The sequence below is a fragment of the Melitaea cinxia genome, chromosome 11, assembly GCF_905220565.1.
Source record: "Melitaea cinxia chromosome 11, ilMelCinx1.1, whole genome shotgun sequence".
NCBI classification, from domain to species: Eukaryota; Metazoa; Arthropoda; class Insecta; order Lepidoptera; family Nymphalidae; genus Melitaea; species Melitaea cinxia.
In genome coordinates, this window is record NC_059404.1 from 5,214,242 (window position 1) to 5,227,109 (window position 12,868).

At 33.4% G+C, this 12,868-nt stretch overlaps 1 protein-coding gene across 2 annotated transcripts; it reads right to left on the reverse strand.

Annotated features, from left to right (window-relative positions):
* Positions 1-5,869: 5,869 nt before the first annotated feature.
* On the reverse strand, positions 5,870-11,939 carry LOC123657915 (heterogeneous nuclear ribonucleoprotein 87F-like). 2 transcript variants are annotated; one of them, XM_045593403.1, is made up of 7 exons: positions 11,763-11,939; positions 9,608-9,767; positions 9,158-9,381; positions 8,679-8,923; positions 8,302-8,424; positions 7,909-8,218; positions 5,870-6,094 (listed from the first exon to the last, which is right to left on the reverse strand). In XM_045593403.1, the coding sequence occupies exons 2-6, from the start codon at positions 9,638-9,640 to the stop codon at positions 7,914-7,916; spliced, it is 930 nt and encodes a 309-aa protein (XP_045449359.1). In that variant the 5' UTR covers positions 9,641-9,767; positions 11,763-11,939; the 3' UTR covers positions 5,870-6,094; positions 7,909-7,913. The 2 variants fall into 2 exon arrangements, with proteins under 2 accessions (XP_045449359.1, XP_045449358.1); XM_045593402.1 differs by lacking the exons at positions 5,870-6,094; positions 11,763-11,939 and adding an exon at positions 6,371-7,565 and having other exon boundaries at positions 9,608-9,771.
* Between the last annotated feature and the right edge of the window lie 929 nt (positions 11,940-12,868).

Consider the following 12,868-nt stretch of genomic DNA (forward strand, 5'->3'; position numbering starts at 1 on the left):
TGGCCCCGGGCTTGCTCGATCTACAAACGAAAAAATACATTTGCCAGCACCACTCCCAAAGCATGGCGGAAGGATTAGGAGAAAACGATGTAGAATATGCTATAAAAAAGCAAAGAAAAATAACCAGGTTATTTATGGGTGTCCTGATTGCCCAGGATTCCCAGGATTGTGTATCACCCCGTGTTTCCGGGAATATCATAAATATTAAAAATATTTTTCATTTGATTTTATGACCATACCATTTGATTAAAACCATTCATTTGATTTAAAACCATACGTTTTGAGGTAAATGTGTGTCTCAAGACTCAATACAATCTCATTAAAATTATTACTTATTTATTAAAAATTAGGTTCTTAGATAATGAAAAAACAGTCTCATTGATTATTATAATAATTAACCTTACATTTATGTATTATGTTGTAGACAAATAACTAAAATATTAATAAATCTTTTTAAATACTAAACCTTCTTTCATTTTACTCTTATTCATCCTCTCTACCCCCACACATTATAATGTAGGTAAATTATTGTTTCAGCAATTCTATAATTTTTTGGATAATTGCATATCTTTTATCTATACTAAATCGTAGCAATTCGTTCGATACGAATTGTCCAAAATATTTGCAACCATGCAAATCCACAATTGACGGAACCCGCTCTTCTACTTCTGTCAGGGTCTTTTCTGTACTCGTGAAATTATCTTTTGTCGATTTTTTAAATAAGTTTCACCCATTGAAAACTCAAATGGTATGAGTATATATATTCTATAATAACACTCCTAAATAAATAAATCCATAATAAAATAATGCCAAAAGGTTTACAACACCTTATAAAAAATAGTCACTTACCTTCCATTTCCAAAAAAACACACAGATTATCAGTTTTCAACGCTCTGAACGAATTTACTGACCGTTTATGTTCGATATTGAATGGCAAATGACCTTTTTAACAAGAGAAACACGAGAAAAAGCTAAAAGTTACGTTTCATGGCGGATGAATCCCCAGGGGAATCATCAAAGTCTCTGGCGCTTGGTGCCCCAGAGGCATCACGAAATTTTTGTTTGACGCCAGGCACTAAAGTTTGATAAAAATACCTCCGCACGGAATCAGTTAATTACTTTCATAGTTAAAGAAGCCAGTCTTATGAAAAACCAAGCATTATCAATAAAAGCAAAAGAACATTACAGATTCTTCATTTCAAACGATGGCTCACAGATTTTGTCACCCTCTGTTACTTCTCCGAATCATTTAAAACCGAAATACATAACGTTATATTTCGGTATTACAGTTTAATCGGTAACCGTTTTATTACGGTTTTGGAACCGAAATAAAACGGTAACCTTTTCAATCGGTAACCGATTCATACGGTAACCGTTTCAAACGGTTACCTTTATGAATCGGTTTGGCGAACCCTGGTTCAACCGTTTCGGAGGAGTGTAGCAACTAACATTGTGATACGAGAATTTTATAAAGATTACTACTTCATTTTTATAATTTATTAACTATATAATTATGTGTAATGGCCAATAAACAAGTCTTCTTACTTTCGAATTATAATTGACTAGTCTGGGATGAATAAATAAAACACTTGGTTTGTTAGAAAAATCATTTATTAAAAAAAAATGCATGTCACAAAAATACGACTTACCTTGCTTAGAATGAAAATAGTTGAAATTGAAAGACCCGTAGACTCAGTGTCGTCATGAAAATAAAATTGAAAAGTTAAAAACTGAAAGAAATCATATAAGTAGTATGCACGTAGTTTTGTGATTATTATGTGAATAGACATGTTGTATCGACAGAAGAAAAGAATGGAACTTATGAGAAATGAAAATAAGCTGTAATAAAAAATGTGAAATAGTTTTTGTTTAACGTTAGATGAGACAGACATCTACTTACTTCCTGAATATAAAACGAAACTATTTTTCTCTGCGGCACAAGCTTGTGCAGTCAATGTAGACGGACAGACTACGAAGTACTCGGCCTCTAAATATATACCTATTTTGATTAACTTTGGGTGCCATGGATAATCAGTTGTACAGCAATTATTTTTTACTACCAATTTTCTGTACACGAATAGGTTGCAAAAGATATTTTTTCGCAAAATATTAGCAATGACTTGCACGATTATTGGTGACATGCTAGAATAGTTTAAATACAATACGACGACAGTCGAAACGACTCGAAATTCTGGATTGTTTTAAGATGGTATTATGTAACCCGTTATATAGGGTATAGTGGATCCAAACGAAATTTACTTTTTTTTATCTGTGGCTGTGAACCAATAAAAAGGGGGCGTTTAGACAAACTTATCAGCTAATAATTTAGAGCTTAACGGGTGCGTTACCAAGTCTTGTTAGTTGGGGCAAATACAAATAATAAATGTAAAACTCGATAAGTAATAGAAAATTAAATTCTTTTTTAACCGACTTCAAAAAAGGAGGTTACTCAAAATAAGGAGGTTACTCAATTAGACAGTATGTGTGTGTGTATATATATATATATATATATATATATATTGTGTGTGTTCATGTATATGTCCGGGGATAGCTTCGTCGTTTATGAACAGATTTTGATAATTCTTTTTTGTTGGAAAGGAGATATCCCTGGTGGTGGTACCATGATAAAGAAACCAGGATCTGACGATGGGATCTCAGAGAAATCGAGGGAAACTCGAAAATTCACATAACTTTTTACTGGGTGTACCGATTTTGATGATTTTTTATTAGCCGATGTTTATCATGTGGTCACATTCATCGAGATCTGATTACAACTTTTGGAGTAATCTTTGTTAATGCGTATTTACTTCACAAATTTTTCGCCTACCTACGTTGTATTACTTGTCGGTATAATTGAAGTCGGTTTTTTTTTTCGTTTGCCACACAAATTTTTTGGGTACGAAATTTTTCGTTTGTTTGTTTCTTTGATAACACGTATTTGATTATTCAAAAAGTTGTTTTCAGATCGTGATGAAATTTAAATGTGACCACAAGATAAACATCAGCTATCGATTAAATTAAAATTCATGAAAATCGGTACACCCAGTAAAAAGTTACGCGGTATAATACAACGTAGGTCGACGAAAAGATAGTCAAGTAAAAACGCATTATTAGATATAACGCGAAAAGTTGTTAGATCTCAAATAAATTTAAGTGGGACCAAATGACACACACCATCTTTTGATTAAAAATTGTTTGTCGAAATCGGTCCACCCAGTCAAAAGTTCTGAAGTAATATACATAAAAAATAGTCGAATTGGGAACGTCCTCCTTTTTGGAAGTCGGTTAAAAATAGGACTTTAAATTATACATCTCGACCGTTTGTTTACCCAGGGAGGCGGCTAATGAATAGGTTTATAATTTTGTACACACAATATAAATCATAATTCTGATCCATTATCTTACTACAATAAAGGTTACTCTATTATATTTCAAAAATATAAATTACATTATTGCATCCAATACTGCGATTAATGACGTCAAAATATTACAATTTCGCGGATTGTTACCGATTTTTATAAAATGGCTCTTAACTTTGACTAATTTCACTATTACTGCAATAGATTGCAAAGGTTTTGACTAAATCTGACTAAAATTTCCTTATCTAAATCTAAAATATAACTGACTAATTTCACTATTACTACAATAGATTGCAGAGGTTTTGGCTAAATCTGACTAAAATTTCCTTATCTAAATCTAAAATATCAATTAATGGCTTCGAGTCAAGGTGGGAATTTTTTTTCCACCTTTCCCCATTGTAGTAGGTACGCCCATGGAGCGCTTTTTTTTAATTGTGCTAATATTGAATAAAATTAATTTATTAATTACCTATCTCTCAAATCTGATTTCCAATTTAAACAGATGCTCTTTCATTTCTAGTATATTTCCGTATCTTCAATTTTCCGTAGTTTCGTAGTTAGATTAATATTTGTGATTTATTGATATTTGTGATATCCGCCAACCCGCATTGGAGCAGCGTGGTTAAGATTAAGCTCTGATCCTTCTCCTACATTGGGAAAGAGGCATATGCCCAGTAGTGGGATATTACAGGCTGAAGCAAAATATTTGTGATATAAAATGACTCGCGCCTCACTAAAAATAGTAGTAGCCATAAACTAATAAAGAATGGCGAATATATTACCTATATGCACTGCCTATAAGAGCGGTCTATCTTTACTTAACACTATTTACTCCAAAAGCAACTTGTAAGGCGGCTGTAGCCTGTTTTTATTTATGTAAAGGAAACTAATAGTGACGGTTTCGCCCATTTTCTTCAGATTACTACATATTATGTTTTGTTTCGCTCTTAACACGTTGGACGCCATGACGGACACCGTATGTCCGACAGCATACTTTCGCCTGGGGCCACACCAATAAATCGAGAATCGTCAAAAAATTGTTAGGTGTTTTTCTGCAAATATTGTCAGCGAAAACCTCAAAAATAATGGGCGACTGACGGAAACAGTTATTTACCCATTATTTTCCAAGATCTCAAGTGGCAGACACCAGCTATAACATTTTTGGAAACAATTTGTTAAAAAGCCTATAAATTCGAAGTGTTTTCGATTTTTTTTTTTGTGCTATGTGGCCTTATTGCACTGTGAGGCCACGCGGGTCACTTGCCTTAGTAAAAACAGTCGAAACACTGTCTGTCGGCTCCCTAGAGGCTTCTGAAGTGATCGCGGGCATGCGGACACATGGTGTCCGACACGGCCTCTTGGACCCAATATAATGGCAGTCACATGGTGTCCGTCGCGGCCCACTGGACTAAACATGGTTTTTGGTCTGGCGTTCAACGTGTTAATTATTGATGTGTTGTTTTATAATTTTAGCTTTTTCCATATTGATACCATCCAAATCTCTTTAAAAGTGAATGACTGAACAGATTTAAGAAATTTCATATTTTACAAACTACCACTCTTAAATCCATTGTAGTCAAAACATGAGACGACACCAGTTATTTCTATGGTAAGAATAGGAAAATCAAAGTATCAGTAGGAAAGTTTACAAAACAGTAAATAATTAGGTTGCAACTTTAAGGAAATTTCAAAAAGCGATACTTTGCGTAATTACGAAGTAATTGGTGTGACAAATTGCAGATGAAAATCTGCTTACAAAACGGGACAATATTTTAAGCCATCGCCCCAAATATCCATCAAATTCGGTCCGTAGATGGATGCTCCATATTATACGGAGTTATTGTGCAGCATTGAGTTTCAGAACAAACAGGAAAAACTAACCAGCTTAGGAACCTTACCTAATTTTACAACAGGACCAAAGAATAAAACTGTTATTTGATGTTTGTATAAATTACATGAATTAATTGTACTCTTTAGTCCACTCCTCCAAAATACTGTATCTTATTCATGGGTAGACGACACATGGAAAAACTATAACTATCTATATATTTTGTAAAAACTTCAAGAATACTTTTACTGCCCAAAGCATTTATGGCTCCTATAAAACACCTCATAATTCACAAACAAAAGAAAGTAAGGCTGTTTAGTTATAGTAATTGATTAACTATTTAACGATACGACAAAACGTTCTCTCTAAGATTTACCACGTATTTATATGTTACCTTCCATTACTGCTAACCTATTACTTGATATTGAATGACCATTTATTATCTGTTACCTTCCATTACTGCTAATCTATTACTTGATATTGAGTGACCATTTATTATCTGTTACCTTCCATTACTGCTAATCTATTACTTGATATTGAGTGACCCATCTCGTTCCGATTATGTTGGCAGTGAAAAAAAAGGTTTGACAAAAATGATTTAGTAGTTTTTGTCTGGTGTATCTTTTGTTTGCATTTTTTTTTTTTGCTATTTTGAGTGAAGAGTTTCAATCAAATTCGCTTGTAAATAAATTTGGTTTTATTATCAACAACAGGATCCTAAATGTTAAAAGTAAATGACATGTAGTTGTGCTTAAAACGAATGACTAAGTTATTGTTGCGCGCACACACGAATACACCTCTCGATATTTTATAAAAAAAAATGTAGACTCGACCCTAATAGCTGAAAATATTTCCACCTACCATGAAGTAAATCAAGCTGCTGATCTTCATTGTGGACGACTTCTTTCTATACAAAGGAAATTTGAAAAAAAATATTGTAAGAAAAATGAAAAATTGTTTCAGAAAATGCTGGAAATTATTGAAAACTAGCTTTTTTTTTTTTGAATAGTAAAAACACAAAATAAACAACAAGAAATAAAATTAAATTAGTGCACATGGCACTTTTATTGAAAAAAAATAATTGGGTAAGAAATAAACTAACAAAATTGTTTGATTTTTAATTATCCCTAAACAATAATATCTAATATTAATCAGTTTATATTCAAAAACAAATTATGAGACATTTTAGAGAATCTATTGTGTAATTTCAGGCGAAATTAAGGAATATATACAAATTATATCCAAATAAACCCTACTGGTTTTTTTATTAGAATTTTATTACAATAATTAGCCTATACATTCACTAACACCTACTGTTTCACAACTATTTCAGTACTTAATACTGAATAAAAGTCAGAAAAATAAAGTCATGATCTATTTATAACTTATGTCACCTTAATTCTGAATTGCCTAGCTTTCTAGCTCTAGGTGCTTTTACAAGTTTATCCTATATTGTACTTACATATCTGTATAAAAGTGAAAGATATTTTCACATCTGGTCCTAATACTTATTAATATTATATATAATCAAGATTACCTAGAAGACCTCATAAATTGAATTCTAAGCAGAGTGGTGGGTATTCCTTACCTAAAATCAATATCTTTGGATATAAAAATTCCAGTTTAGACTTCCACTAAGTTTCCTATTTTCTGTATGGATGTTATTGGATAGCCAGTGAAACTAAACCATTTTTCTTTTTAGCCTCCAATAATAATTCTACTTCCTCAGCTGTAAATTCAATAAATTCAAGGAGAAAAAAATCACTAAGTACGCCCTTCACTATTAGCAAAGACAGCCCCATCCTATATAAATTTTCAATCTTTCTAACAGTTTCAATCAGTCAGAATCTTTAGTAACAACATTATCAGTTTTTGAAACCAATAAGATACATACAGAAACCATTTTGCTTTAAAAACATGTGGTAATTCTTTTATCCCTGACTTTAATAGAAGCTAGAACAAAAACTGCTTCAAATTCCAGGTGAATATTTATTTATGAGTTATTACGGAACCTACTTATGAGTGTTGTTTCAATGATTTTATATTTTTTTCTACAAATGCCACTGCACTTTGTATTAGTTTGCAAGACATAGAAGTTGTAACTACGATTATATATATTATTAATTAACCTTATAAATAGTCACGTAAGCACCTAAAGTACTACAATAAATAGATCAACTTACATATCAGTACATATTAAAAATATTCTATTCATACTTTCTAAGAGATATCATTAAGAGTTCCAACTATATCTATAGGTATCCTGACGGGCTTGTAGGTGGTCTCTCATGTAGACCGAGTCGAGTAACTAGTGCTCCGGAGCGTACTACCTACACTAGCACGATCTATCTGCACTACTAGTGTACTTAGCACGAAACCTAGAGATTGAAAAAACCTTTAATAAGACACGGATAGTAAATACACTAAAAATTTGAAACTAACTTCATAGCATTAACCCAAAGTATTTCTTTAACAGCCATTACCTATTCATATTAATGCTATGTAGTACGGTAACCTGAGTCAGTCTAATTAAAAAATCCTAACAGTTTACTGTGATGAAAAGTGATGGTAAATGATTAAAAAATTGTCTTGTTACCTATTAGTCTGGAATTTGCTATCTAGTAATAGAACCAGTCCTAACAGTGATGAAGTATGATGAGTAAATGAGTAAATTTTGGTATTAGATTGTATTGTCAATGAGAGTAAAAATGATATACACACGTGTTTTAGAATCTGCCTCCTCTGCCTTGGCCACCCCCATAGTTGCCACTATAGCCACCACCGCCACCTCCTTGGTTTACATTGTAAGGAGCCGACCGGTTGTTGCTATATTGCTGGCTACGAGTGGGTCCACCACTGTATCCCTGTTGATTGTAACTGCCAAAGTCTTGGTTGCTACCCCAACCACCTCCTCCACCCCTTTGGTTTCCACCACCATACCCACCCCCCTGATTACCTCCCCAACCTCCTCCTTGGTTGTTATCCCAAGGGTTGGAGTTATTCCATCCTCCTTGACTATTTCCATAGCCTCCTGCAATGATACCATCCATTTTAGACACCTTGAAAAAGAAAAGAAAAAAAAAAACAGTTTTGCATTCCTATATAAATACAAACCTCCATTGCCCCAGTTGTCATTCCTTCCTGGGCCCTGTCTTCCTCCTCTTTGGTCAGAACCATCTTTAGGCAAAGCTTTCTTAACATCTAATTGTTTGCCATTAATTTTGTGTGGAGCATTTACTGTAAATGAACAAAATAAATATCAATAACATGAATAACACCAATTAGTAGATAAAATTAAATTAAATCAATATACACCATGATATTGATGAAATGTTTATTGACTTGCGTACCAGATCTCACCAATGAACAGTAGTCCGGTATAGCTTTAATCAATAATTTAATTTCCACAGTCAGAGGAAGCCAGAATTAGACACAAATGTTCCAATCTGGGGCAAAGCTGTGGAAAATATAACAATAATTTATATACTCACAGCAAATTTTGTCAACAGGGTCATAGTCATCAAATTCAACAAAACCAAAACCGCGTTTCTTTCCTGTTCCCTTATCAGTAACAATGCTAACGTTTTGTACGTTGCCATAGTTAGAGAAATATTCTCTCAGTTGTTCCTCATCATGGTCATCTTTAATACCCCCAATAAACAATTTCTTAACTGTAGCTCCAGCTTCAGGGTTTTTGATATCTTGTCTAGCTACAGCTCTTTTGGTTTCAACAATACTGTCCAATTAAAAAGAATATAATTAGTATATAATATCTAACTACACTCATTAGTCAATAAATAATTGAATTCATGGTAATAGCATTTGTCGACGCCACAGAAAATGCCACGTGTCAATTACAACAAGACATTCACCAAGTAGTGACATTCAATTTTTGCAGCATAAAACGATGTGAAAGTAAAAATAAATTTTCACATAGCTGGGCTGCAGTATATTACACCAAATTACTAACCGTCCGTCAATACGATGCGGCCTATTATTCTGCGCGTCATCAACCATGTGCGCCTTAGAGTAGGTGATAAATCCGAAACCGCGAGATCTCTTGGTTTTCGGGTCTTTCATTACAACAACGTCCACAATTTCTCCCCATTTTTCAAAATGTGACTTCAAAGATTCATCGGAGGTACGATAATTCAAACCACCGATGAAAATTTTACGGTGCACCTCTGGCTCCTCCTAAAAGTAGAACACGAGGTGAACAAAATGGCGGATGAAAGCGGCTTACACGAACTCATTAATTCCAAGAGTACATATGCAAAATGCTTTTATTTTAATAACAATGTTGTAAAATCGATTATTATAAATATTTTAGAATAAAATATAAATAAAAGGCATGTATACACAATACATGCATAATGCGTAATGAATCATATTCATATTTATAATAAAAAGCGTTACTTACAAAACCATCATCTCCATTCTGTTGTGGCCTCATGTTCACCACGTTATATCAAATATACTAAATAAGTACAAATTAAACAATATTATTATCTTCTAGGTTTTGACAATCTATCGTTAATTGAATGAGTTCAATTTACGTCTGCTTCTGACCGATGCCACGCCTAAAAGAACGTTGGGTCACGAATCTAGAGTAGTGATCGATTTTTTTTTTTTAAATTTATTGAGAGCTGGATTCGAGTCTTTCGCTCTAAACTGTATACTATACACTACACATTTTTACATATTAAAAATAAGACAATAATGTTATATAATTCTCTTATAAACAAATTCTTCTACACTTCATATTTTTTCTTTATTATAAATATACATAAACTTGAATAATGGTTTAAAAAATCTTGGATTGGCTAATATTTCTTCTGGGCATGCATTGCATTAACCTCGTAAGTCCCCACGTACTTGTACAAGTACAAATTAACGATAACAGTTCAGACCTGAGATTTGTACTACATAGATGGAGTAACTGCCTAATGTACTTACCCAAGTACAAATGAGGGATTGCTCATTTACCGGGTAGTTTTTTTACATCGCCAACACTGCTACTGTTATTATAATTCTTTACTCTGTAGTCAATTCCGTCATGTTAGACAGGTTACGTCAACTGTCAGTGTTAGTGTCACTTTTTAGCAAGATGACCACGCGGTCGGCTCGTCGGCTAACACGAGGTAAGATTATCTGTTTATATCAATTAAATCATTTGTTTTTTCTATTGTTTTTAAAATAAAATAGTGCTTTTAAATTATGAATATTGTAAAACAAGCAATATTTGTAAGAAAAGTATATATTTAGAGTGGTTCCTGATCAGTCAAAATAATTTGTACTTGACATGGTACGTTAGGCGTTTGTTACATAAATAACTGTTTATAATTTGTACTTGAGGTGGTACATTCGGTCTATATAACTACTGTTTTTTTTTCGTATTTGTAGCTTTCGACGAAATACAAATAGCAGAACTTCTTAATAATTCGGAGTTCGAAGACTCGGATGATGAAGATGTGCCTGACCTGACCTCCCTGACCTAACCCAAACCTGTCCTCGGAATCTGAAGGTGGAGAAATAGAAATCGCTGTGAGTGGAGGTGGATCTACTCATCGTACTCAAAGTGCTCATGACCAACGAGTTGGACGTGGCCGTGGCAGAAGTACAAGTACAAGGGCACGAAATACCGGGTATAGTGCCTGTACCATCAAAAATGCGACGCTTGTATGGCAATATCCACTTACCGGAACATCTAGACAAACAACAACCAGGCCATCTCTCTGGGTGTGACAAAAGGAGTTTATTTAAATGCTCTAACTGTAATATTGCCTGAATTCAACAAGAAATTGTTGCAGGGCCTTTCATCGACAAGAGAATTAATTATAAACAATAAAAGTTCGATTCGATTCGATAATTAAGAATAGTGATACTGTTATCCTTTCGTTTATAAAAGTAAATTATGCTAATATTGTCTTTGAGGGAGTATTTTATAAATGTTTCTAGAAGAAAAATATTGTTTATGTTGTAATAAAATAAAATATATACTACTAAGTGATTTTTAGAACAAAAATAATATTTAATTTTGATACGAAATAAAACCTTTTAACTTTTTTATATTATTTTATTACACTGTTTTAAAACCTAATGTACTCCCACAAGTACAAAATATTTTTATTTATTTCCTTTTTAAGAAGGTGCTATACATTACAAACATACCGTAAAAATACACACAACGAACCCTCACTTCAAAAATTGCCTAAAATCGACATAATTTTGTCTCGGTCTGAAGTATTATTCTTAGTTTGTACTTGGTATAGTACAGTCGGCAGATATGACTACTGGTGTTAATAAAACACAGGACTTACGAGGTTAATGCAAGGTGCTATCTTATCATCAATTTTATACAGTCTACTAGCTGACCCCGAGAACGTTGTTTTGCCATATATCTTATTAAATCTTTCATCAACTTTCATTTGTTCACCTCGCCACACGCAGCAATGTTATCAAGATTCAAAGGCAAAGTCATCAATCAGTCAATTAATGGCAAAGGAAAATCTTATATTTTTCTTACAATGACATATGTAATCCCAAATGGAGAGAAAGAACAGAAAATCTTTTACCTCATTAACAGGCTTCTGATAGACTCGATTGGAAACATTTTACGAAGTTCACTCTTGTTACAAATATGAGAGTCCAAAGAAGACCAAATGAAATAAATTTTGCCAAATATTTATAAGAAGTTGGCAACGGAACAAGAAATAATATACATGACAACATTGATCTACAGTTCTGGTTCTGATTCTGATTTTGAAGACGATATTCAATTTTTAATGCTCGCAACTCTTTTAAAAAACGAAAGAAAGAGAAGAAGATTTTAGATTCATCCAATCAATAGACAAATATATTATATTGTTTGTGTTTTATATTATAAATAACATTATATTGTCGTACAATTTTGAGTTTCCATTTTTAAGAGACAAATAATTTATTTTACAATTATTTTACAATTTATGTAAATAAACAACCGACACTGACGCGTCATAACACAGCACTGCTGCGCGCACATTAATCGTGACGTGTCGTGATGGCACCGTTTCAGCACCTCCCGCAACCCGCTTATCTGACGCGAACCAGGATCGGTTCTGATGGAACACATCAGAAGCCATCACGACATGATACAACACATCAATGTAAACATTGTCATACAAAATGTATGGTACCGATTCTGTTCAGATGCGACACGACACGACACGTCAGTCAAATATAATTCCACCTTCAGGCCAGCACTCCCTGCAACCGGTCGTCTGACGCGAACCGAGATCAGTTATTCGGTTCTGATGCGACATATCAGAAAATTCAGAAGCCATCACGTCATGTCACAAGACATCAATGTAAACGTTATCAAACATAATTGTGTTTGCTGGCAAGCGAAAAAAAACCGACTTCAATTACATCGGCAAGTAATACAACGTAGGTAGACGAAAACATAGTCAAGTAAATACGCATTATCAAAGTTTACTCCAAAATTTGTAATCAGATCTCGATAAAAATTAAATGTGACCACATGATAAACATCGGCTTTCGATTAAATTAAAAATCATCAAAATCGGTACACCCAGTAAAAAGTTATTAAGGATTTTCGAGGGTTTCCCTCGATTTCTCTAGGATCCCATCATCAAAATCAAATCAAAAATCAAATCAAAAATAGTTTATTTAACTGTAAAGA